The 11,107-nt window shown below is 37.2% G+C and overlaps 1 protein-coding gene across 1 annotated transcript in view; it reads right to left on the bottom strand.

The window, feature by feature from the left end:
• BIRC6 (baculoviral IAP repeat containing 6) overlaps nt 1-11,107 on the bottom strand; it is a 366,321-nt gene that overhangs the window by 218,522 nt on the left and 136,692 nt on the right. The window contains exons 24-26 of the mRNA XM_042780685.1: nt 4,484-4,671; nt 3,366-3,689; nt 3,061-3,160 (exon numbers count right to left, since the gene is read on the bottom strand). Coding sequence (XP_042636619.1) covers nt 3,061-3,160; nt 3,366-3,689; nt 4,484-4,671 — 612 coding nt within the window. The remainder of the gene's footprint in view (nt 1-3,060; nt 3,161-3,365; nt 3,690-4,483; nt 4,672-11,107) is intronic.

The following is an 11,107-nucleotide window of genomic DNA, read 5'->3' on the forward strand; positions in this document are numbered from 1 at the left end:
GTTTTGAGGCTGAGCCTCTGGTGTTTAAAACCCAGCGAGATGCACCTGGTGCACAGGTAACAGCCCAGCTTATAGACTGAGACAGACTAGGAAGAAGGAAAAGGCTGTCCACTTCTGAAAGAATTGGCCAGGGAAAACCTTAGTCAGGGGTACTCATCTTAAAATACAAGATCAATTTACTAAACTACAAACAAATGAGAGGAAAAATAAGTGAGTAAAAATGGCCTTATCACGTCTCAGTCAAAATTTTTCTGAAACCTCAATCTATGTTAGTTTGACATCCCAAGAGTTATGTCAAAAATAAGGAGCTCTGGTGGTATAATGGTTATAGCATTCAGCTGCTAACCAAAAGGCTGACAGTTCAAACCCCCCAGCCATTTTGCAGGAGCAAGACGAGGTAGGTCTGTTTTTTTTTTTTTTTAAAAGATTTACAACTCTGGAAACCCTACAGCAGTTTTACTCTGTCTAAAGGGTCACTATGATTCAGAAGTGACTATGCCAGTGGGTCTTCTTAAAGTCAAAAATATGCAAGAGCAAGGGAATATAAGCATGAAGGCAATCAATTGTATATATAATCTTCATTTAAAAAGTTAGTATAAAAAATTAAATCCCTGCAATCACATGAATCAGGAGAATCCTCCAGCCTAATGCCTGACCCACATATTTGGGACCTACATCATCCACAACTGCATGAGCCATTTCCTTGGTGAACATTCAAGGACATATGTCCTTAATTTCTCTAACAGAATTTTCCAAATTGTAAGTTCTGTTTTCATTTTGCATGTTCATTTCTAAGTCCATTTCTTTCCTCTCACATGTTACTGTAAATACCAAGGAGAAATCACATGGGCCCTTTAAGACATTGCTTAGAAATCTCAACAGTCAGATTTCCAAGTTAATCATTTACAAGTTCTACCTTTCAACAAACATTTGAACATAATTCAGAAAAGTTATCTGCCCCTGCATAAAAAGTATCACCTTTCCTCAACTGTCCAATCACATGTTCATCAATGTTTTCTTTTAAAACCTCACAAGAAGCATATTTAACATCCACAGTTCTAGCAACATTCTGTTGACTGGTGCTGTAAGTATTCTCTAAGAAGATAGAGACTTTCTCTCCAGGTCTCCTCACTTCTTTCTGATCCCTTACCAGAACTGCCTTTGATGTCTGTCAATAATTCTATCAACAGTCAATGTAAGCTTTTACTATTAACAAACCAAAAAAAACCGAACTCACTGCCACTGAGTCAAATCTTACTCATAGTGACCCCAACTGGGTTTCTGAGGCTGTAAATCTTTACAGAAGTAGATCGACCCATGTTCCTTCCGCAGAGCCGCTAGTGGGTTTGAACTACTGACTTTCTGGTTAACAGTCAAATGCCTTATGCACTATACCACCACAGCTCTTTAAGCTTTTGGTATTAGACATCCGAAAACTCTTCCAGCCTCTACCCATTACCCAATTTCAAAACTACTTCCACATACATGTTAGGTATCTGTCAGAGCAGCATCCCACTATTCCCATGCCAAATTCTTAGTTATCTACTACTGCTGTATAGAAATACCACAAGTGGATGGCTTTAATGAACAGAAATTTATTTTCTCATAAATTAGGAGGCTACAGGTCCAAATTCGGGGTACTGTTTCAAAAGGAAGCGTTTCATTCTCTTTTGGCTCTTGAAGTAAGTCCCTGTCTCTTCTGAGCTTCTACTTCTGGGCAATCTTTACGTGTTTTCCATCTCACGTACCCCATCCTCTTCTCTTTGCTAGACTGCATTTAATCTCTTTCATATTTACAGATTAACTGAAGATATACTCTATATTAATACTGACTCATCAACATAACATAGACAACCTATTCCCAAATGCAATTATAAGCACAGGAGTAGAGGTTAGGATTAAAAACACGTATTTTTGGGAGCCCAAAGAGTGAACTATTATGGATTGAATCATGATCCCAAAAAATGTATGTGTGTTATAAATCCTAACTTCTGTGCAATGGTTATAATCCCATTTGGGAAATACTGCCTATGAGCAGGATTAGTGTAAAGTGAGACATAAAAGAGATTAAACAAGCAAGCGAAAGAAACAGATGAAGACAGATGTGCCAATCAACATGAAGATCACCCAGGAGCAGCAGCTCAAAGAGACAAAGACCTTCTTCCAGAGGTGATGACAGTAAACATGTTTCCCTATAGCTGGGCTCTGAATTGAGACATCTAGCCTCTTGAACTGGTAAAAAAAATAAATAAGCTTCTGCATGTTAAAGCCATTCAACTTGTGGCATTTCTGTTAAAGAAGCACTAGATAATGAAGATTTGCTTAAGATTTTGTTGAATTCTCCAGCTGCTCAAGCCCAGAACAATTGGTAAGAACTGGCTCTTTTTTATTAGTGAGGAAAAAAGGCCTGGCCATCTACTTCCAAAAATTAGCCAATGAAAATCCAATGGATCACAGAACTCTCAACCCGTTGTTGGTCACCATGAATCAGAGTCCAATTCAATGGCAGCCAACAACATGGTTTATTAGTAAATGGCCTATAAATGAAATCATCTATCCCAATTCCAAGTCTCTAGCAATAAATACAGTACAATCCCAGATAATACTTATACTACCCAGAGACCATGAACCGTTATTGATCTTAGTCATAGTTATTATTTTAAGTAGTAATTCTGTCTGCTATTGTCAGAAAATCATTCTACTACCAGAATGTTAATCCTGGGAACATTTCCTCGAGTGTACATTCTAATGTAATTGTAACTGGGCAGCTACAATGGAGGCAGATATTTACATGAACCTATTTAAAAAAGCAAGATTCAGGTTCAGGCAAAATCAACTATCTGAAAAGAACTGCAAACCTACTCAATAGCACTCTTTCCTTCAACTTGGTGATAATATAGTGCTTCAGAGTTCAATGTAATGCTTATTCTTGGTAAAAGTACTTAACCAAGATCAGATATAATTGATTGGCAAAGAAAAAAATCAAACTGCAGGATATTAAGTCTTAAAAGGACCTGGAGACTAAACAAGAATAATAATTTGAGAAAAATCAAAGATTACCTGAATGCATTCGCTCTATAATAATGGACTGGTGAGGTGGAGGTTGAAGAAAATGTGAAGCATGAGAAATTGCAAGGGCTAGACCAGAACCAAGTGGATTCTAGGGGGAAAACAAAAAAAAAGTGTAACTCTTGTTAATACTACTCTTTCTATATGAAAACTACTAACCATAATTTTAAATTTTATATAAGGAAATAACTTGATAACTGAAGTTCAAAAAATAAAATTTTACATTCTAAAGTTAGAGTGTATTTCAAAATATTTTTACATGTGTAAGTAAACATCTATTTAAAACAAGAATTTACCATTCTGGACTTGTTGGAATTTTTGTTATGGGCAGCAAGATTGACTGCTGGTGGATCAATGATTGAACCTGGGAAAAGCTGTGCAAGTTCTGCATTAATCACAACAGACACTGCTTCATTAGGTGGGGTGAGTGGTGGAGTCATAAAAAGTGGTGTTGTTTTAGGAGTGGGTGGAATAACATCAGATGGATGAATGAAGAATCCGGGGGCTGCCACTGGGTTGGAAGGCACAGAGTTATGAACAGGAGCTGCTCCTGATGCTCCTGATGCTGCTGATGCTACTGCAGCTGTTGTCTGATGTAACTTGGCTTCCAGCTTTGCTTTCTGTGAAAGAAGTAAAAGCAACATATATAGACTAATCCTGACCACCTAAGTAATGGGGACCACATCACAGGTATTTATTATGAAGATAATCATGATTAACTGGATCCTAGTTAAATAAAGATGAAATTATATCAATCTGAATTCAACATTAATGGAGCATTTCTTTGCTACATATACTTCACTGAATATTTAATATAAAGTTCCAGAATTGTTGAGAACTAGGAATTTCTTCAAACCAAAGGTGAAAAGAAGGCAGTACTATTAAATATAAACAAGGAGACAAAGTTCTGCTCAAAACAAAATACTAACAGGTTTTGTTAACCCCACAAAACCTGACTAACCCCATACAATTTACCACCTGGAAATGCCACAGTATGAATTTAGACTACAAAGAAATCTCTGAAACAACTATCATTATTACTAAATTTTAAGTTGCATTAATTTAATTAGTCTTTAAAATGTTGTTTTAAGTTCTACATTCCAGTGAAAACAGTAACAGTGTGTTGTAAAGTCTGATCGAGAGTATTTAAGCAGAGTACGAATGGATTTTATTTCAAGATTGCACAAAAAAGGTATCAATTATATTCCCTCAAATACCTATCAAATAAAATACACTTAAATAATTTCAATAAAATTAAATATATCACAAAGACTTTACCTCATTTTTGTTGAAAATGATTAGTTCACATCGGTCACCCTATTTTCCTTTATGAAAATAATGGTCATTTTTACAGTACTTTTTCAGCTTTTGAAGTTTAGAGACAGCATGAACAAAGAGCCAAATAGTCTCCAACCTGTTGCTGAAGCTTCAAAAGCTGCTGCTGTTTCTCTTGCAGCACCTGTAGCTGTTGCTCGGCTGAAGCCATTGCATGAGAGAGAGACTGCAAAGCTACCTGGGCTGCTGAACTCAGGGCTGTCGAGGCTTCCCCAACTGTCCCAGATGATAGTCCACCTACTGCAGGAGTAACCCCGAAGGAACTCACTGGCATAAGACAAAGAAAGAGAAAAACAGGATGAAGAAAAGCTTCATACAGAAACATATTCAAAGTATACTATTTTGGCACTAAAATTATAGTTTATTTGCATTTCAAAAGGGAGGAATCTAGGATATAAAAATAAAAATCTTAATGGTAAAACTATATTGATAATACTAGTATTCAACAACAACAACATTATTCAAGTTCTAAGAGATCTTCAAAGGATTCCTAAATGAAAGAAAAGTTACTCAGTAGATTTTTGACTTTACAAATATATTTCAAAGAAGTATCATTTAATTTTACTAAATTGGTTAATTCAAAATATGAATAATCTTATCACACAATTTGAACATTAGAGATAAAATGAAATTTCTATTAATAAATTTTCTTATAGCAGTAACACTCCACTCCACCCCCCTCCAAAAAATTAAAAAAAATTTTCAATAAGAACATCATTACAAAAAACAGAGGACACTTATTTCCTCATTTTAAAGCACAAACTGTGTGAGACTTGCACAGTATATGTAAGCAGTGTTACACAGTGTACAGTCCTTAGAATACTAATCTGAAAAGAAGCATGTCCCATGTACAATCATGTCAATCTGGAGACACTGCTTACTATACACCATAAACATCATCATCATCAAGAAAGACTACATGAAATCATACAAGTTAAGAACCCTCTTTGACTTTCTTTTTCAATGTTATTCAAATATACATTACAAAAGAATTCTTTTTCCATAACACGTTTACCAGTATTTGTGGAAAAGCATTTTGGAAAAACGTAGACAATTAATCAAACAAGTTAGTACAAAGCAAAGGTTAAGTATAATAAAAGTGTTACCATTTATATTATAACAGACCCGTGCTAGAAAGCACATGGGGAAATGATTACTACTAGGATAATTGTAAACATTTAGTGTACATTACTATGTTACACGGGTTTAATGAATTAGTTGCATTCAAAATATGAACTGTTTATTATGATCCTCATTTTGTGTTGATTAAGTCAAGAACAGCTCCGTTTATCTATAAGGTTGATAGTAGGAGAGTTGGAACTAGAAGGAAGGGCTATGTGAAGCCAAAACCAAAGACACTGCAAAACAATTTGCTAAGAATGGACCTTACATCAACTAATGTAATCTTTGCAACAGCATAAAGGAAATGCTACTATTATCCCTTTTACAAAAAATGAAACCAAAGCTGAGGATAGTCAAGCAATCTGTTCATAAATAGTACAAAAAGGATTCAAACCTAGTGTGGTGTAGTAAATTACTTAGTGTGGCTTTTCCACCCATAAGTCTTTGTAAACTCCAAGGTAGGATTTTCTATGAGCAACTGAGGAGATCCTGATAAAGTATTTCTGTTGGGAGTGGCACAAAACAATGTTCTGGGAGGTGCCCACTCTCTCTCAGGTGCTTAGAGTTCTGATGCTGTATTGGCTAGTTTGACCACGCTGCCGGGCTCAAAAGGAGGCCTCCTAGGGGCAGAACTCTCTGAATGCTGGTTGAGGAAAACGTGCTACCAAAAGAGACATGTGCCCCTGAAAGAGACACGTGCTGCTGGGAAAGAGACGCAAGAGACACGCATTGCTGAGTGAGACACCGAGGGACACGCACTGCTGGGAAAGAGACTGTGAGAGACTGTTGGCTGAGGGATGGTGGGCTGGGAGAGAGACTGAGCATTCTTCCTGAATTTTGAGCTGTAGCCTGGTGCTTCCCTAATAAACCCCGTAATCCGTGAGTTCTGTGTGGCCACTGCAGCGAGTTATTGAACCCAAAGGAGAGGTGGTGGGTGCTTTGGGAGGAACGGTTGGTGAAAGGGCTGGAGGGAGGCAGCATGTCTGGCCTTGCAGTAATAGGCCTTGCGCTATTGATGGTGATTCTGCCTTCTTCCTGTGGAATTAGAGGAGGTCATAACATGTGGCCTCCTTGTCGTTTTTGCACCTAGGCAATCTGATTTGGTACTCTCTAAAAAAGGCTGTATTGCACTCAATTCTCTTGAAAAGTAAGCTACCAACAAGACAACAAAAGCTGTGTATCGTCTCTTATATAGAAAAAGTTCTACATCTTTACTTAAAGGGGGGGGGGGGGCTCTTTTCACTAAGTGCACTCCTATGACACAAATCACTTCACTTAATTGAACTCCATTATCTAACTTTGGTCAAATAAGAGCAATCATATAACATGCTTAGTCCCAAAATGAAATACATTGTATTCCACATCTAGTATAAAAGCTATTAATTCCAATTAAGTGTGAAAATTATTGGATTTATTGAAGCATTTATAGCAAACTTGTATATTTTAGGTAACTGAAGTGATTTCAATATAAACTGCTAGTATCTGGGGGCTCTGGTAGCATAGTGGCTAAGGCATTTGACTGCAAACCAGAAGGCTGGCAGTTCAAACCCACCAGCCACTCCCCGTAAGGAAGATTGGGCAATCTACTTCCATAGTGACACTGCCTTGGAAACCCAAGAAGGGGTGGCTATGAGTTGGGTCCGACTCGATGGCACACAACAACAACAACAAAGTATCTAAAGATTAAAGAATATTTATGGAAAAGCAAATTGTTGTTGCCATTCTCACAATCGTTGCCATTATTCGAGCCCATCTTTACAGCTAGGGTATCCTTCTTTTTTGCTGATCCTCTTAAGTTACAAAGCATGATGTCCTTCTCTGTGGACTAGTTCCTCTTGATAATATGCCCAAAGTACAGGAGACAAAGTCTTGCCATCCTCTCCTCTCCAAGAAGCACCCCAGCCATACTTATTCCACAGAGTTGCATCCATTAGTTGAAACATCTCAAGTGGTATTCAGGTAATTCCTGGACCACTGTTTATCGCCAATTCCTTCAGTGCAGTTTGGACTTTTTCTTTCAATACTATTAGTTCTTGATCATATGCTACCTCCTGAAATGGTTGCATGTCAGCCAATTCTTTTTGGTACAGTAACTCTGTGTATTCTTTCCGTTTTCTTTTGATGCTTCCTGCACTGTTCCACATTTTGCCCAACATTGCTACTTAAAGCTTGAATTTTTTCTTTAGCTCTTTCTGCTTGAAAAATGGTTTTAAATCTAGGTCTTGTAATACTTTGTCTGCTCAAGCCATAGTTTGAAATCTTCTGTTCAACTCTTTTACTTCATTATTTTTCCCTTCTACTTTGGCTACCCTGCATTCAAGAGCAAATTTCAGAGTCTGTTCTGAAACATACAACTTTGTCTTTTCTTTCTCTCCTATCCTTTTACTGACCCCATTTACTTGCTTCATGTATGATGTAAGTGGTATCACCTCACAACTTGTCAGTTCTTCAGTCATTAGCATTCAGTGCCTCAAATCTATGGTTTCTAAATTCAGGTGGTATATACTCAAGATTGTATTTTGGCTCTCACAGACTTGTTTTCATTTTCTTCAGTTTCAAATTAAACCTACATATAAGCAATTGATGGTCTGTTCCACAGTCGGCTCCTGCCCTATTTTTGAGTGATAATACTGACTTTCTCCGTCATTTCTTTCCACAGATGTAGTCGATTCAATTCCTGTGTTTCCATGCAGTGAGGTCCATGTGAAAAGCTGCCATAAGTTGTTGAAAAAGGTTATTTGCAATGAAAAAGTAATTGTTCTTGGAAAAATTCTACTATGCAATTCCTGGCATTGTTTCTATTACCAAGACCCTATTCTTTTCTGTTTCCAACTTTCACATTCTAATCACCAGCAATTATCCTGATTATGTTTGATCAAATTCAGAATGCAGAAGTTGGTAAAAATCTTCAAAATATCTTCATTTTTAGCAATAGTGGTTGGTGCATAAATATGAACAACAGCCATGTCAACCAGTCTTCCTCATAGGCTAATGACTATTATCCAATCACTGACAACACTGTACTTCATGACAGATCTTGAAATGTTCTTTCTGACGATGAATGCAAGGCGACTCTTTTTCAATCTGTCATTCCTGGAACAGCAGACAATATGATTGTTCACCAGCTCACTTCAGCTCACTATAGCTGGGGTACTGATCTTTACATGTTCCATTTCATTGTTGACCACTTCCAGTTTTCCTAGGCTCAGACTTCATACATCCCATATTCCAATTATTAACGGATATTTGCAGGTGTTTCTGCTTATTTTGAGGAAATGAGAAGAAAGCTTCATTCTCTACATGTCAGGAAGGTCAACTCTACATGGAGGAGGCAGCTTTTCCCCAATTGTATTTTAAGTATCTTATAAACTGAGGAGCTCATCTTCTGGCACTATTATCAGACAATTTTCCTCTGCTATTCATGAGGTTTTTCACTGGCCAATTTTCTCAGAAGTAGACTACAAGGTCTTCTACCTAGTCTGTCTTAGTCTGGAAGTGCCAATGATATCTGTCCACCATGAGTGACTCTGCTGGTATTTGAAATACTGGTGGCATAGTTTCCAGAATCTCAGAAACACACAAGCCACCACAATACAACAAACTGACACACAATTAAATCACTAGAGATACACACAAAAAAATATGAACAAGAAGAATAATAAGTCAACTGCTACTACACAGAAAATCATTTCGACTATCCGAATTTTCAATAATCTTTTACAGTTTTATGCAAAGATATCAAAAACTCCAGATATGAAGAATATAAAGTTGAGAACAAGACAAAGATAATAATCATCATTTCTATTTAACATAATACAAGAAGTCTTGTGCAACACAATACTACAAGACAAAGAAATTAACAATGTAAAAATTTTTGGGGAAAAATGTAACTGTACTCACAGATAGCATGAATGTGTATATATAAAAACAAACCTTAAGAATCAACACACTATTAGAATAGGTATAATATAACTGTATCACTGACTTTAATAAATAACTACTGACTTAGAATTCTATAATACGTTAAAATATCATTTCAGGAATGAGTATGATATATCTTGATGCAAATCAGCCAAATGTAAAATATTGTTTTTCTGATACTCAGATAAATTTAATTAGGTATTTAAAAGTACCAAATGATATTTGACAAAGGGCCAAAAATCTATTAAATGGTGAAGAGAGAGTCTCTTAACACAAATGGTGCTACTGGATATCCATTTGCAGAAAAATGAAACAGGATCCATACCGCGCAACAGATATAAAACTAACTCTGGAAAGATTAAAGACCTAAATATAGTATCTAAAACCATAAAAATCACAGAAGAAAAAACAGGGACTAACTTAGAGCCCTAGTCTATCAAACTCAACTGAAACTTCACAGAAAGTAGAAAATATACTATATAACTGGAACCTACTAAAAATTAAATACATGCGCATCAAAAAACTTCTCCAAAAGAGTCAATAGAGAACGAACCTATAGAGAGGAAAAAATTTTTAGAAATGACATATCTGATAAGAGACTACCTCTAAAATTTATAGAAAACTTGAGACGACTTTCAGGAGACTGGCAAGATGGAGGACTAGGCAGAAAGACTGCACAGACCCTCTTCAAATAGAAAAGGGAAACCAATTAACACAGACACAGAAGATAATCCTGGACCCCTGAGCCTTGAAGGGAAGGATATAGAAGTGGACTAAACCCCAACTAGCAGAAGAATTTGGGTGAGAATACCAAAAACGAAACGTATGCAGCAGCAGTCTGGCAGCGATCCTGACGGCACAGACAGCAGCATGGAGATTCCCGAGTGATGGTAGGGCCTAAGAATTAACCAAAAAATCATGCTGCTATCAGCGTCTGCACAGAGGACCGTGCACAGTGGCTGGGGAACAAACGGAGACGATGAAGAGAAAGGTGGGCTGAACTGTGGACTTTTGCCTGTCCAGAGGACGCTGCCACTTTGAAGGTTTAAAAAGCGGATTGACTATTTTGGATATTTAAAGAGACAGCACTCTGGCAGATAGATTCCTAGGGCTTAAGAACACGTTCTGCTTGCCAGCAACTCCAAGGACACTTGGGACCTACAAGACTGACAAGGTACGACACTCCTCTTGTTACGCTTAAACCCCACACCTGCTTGGTGAACGGAGGTGCGGCCATCCCTCATTCCCACCTACCTTCTGGGCCCACAGGAACTCCATCACAGTCTGTGTGGTCAGAGGGAGCCTGGATGCCCTGTCCTGTCCTCCACGAATTCTTTTTTTTTTTTTATTTTTCGCTTTTTTTTTTCCTGGTGATTAGTTTGCTTGTACTTGTCTGTTTTAACAACTATTATTATTAATACTTTTCTCCTTTTTATTATTATTCTTAATCTTCCCCTCCCAGGTCCTAGTTTTCAGCATTTTTTCTTTTCACTGATGCTGGCTGAAATTTTTTTTATTTTTTAATTTGAGGTTTGTTTTTTTTTTCCCCCTTTTTTACCGTGGTTACCCGAGCTGTTACATTGTGGTAAACTGTGGTCAATGACATGAGACAAAGTATATGTGAACTGCTGTATGGAAAGTGAATTTGCTCTGTAAATCA

Source organism: Orycteropus afer, unplaced genomic scaffold, assembly GCF_000298275.1.
Source record: "Orycteropus afer afer isolate SDZICR_OR568_19922 unplaced genomic scaffold, OryAfe1.0 scaffold00054, whole genome shotgun sequence".
Classification (NCBI taxonomy): Eukaryota; Metazoa; Chordata; class Mammalia; order Tubulidentata; family Orycteropodidae; genus Orycteropus; species Orycteropus afer.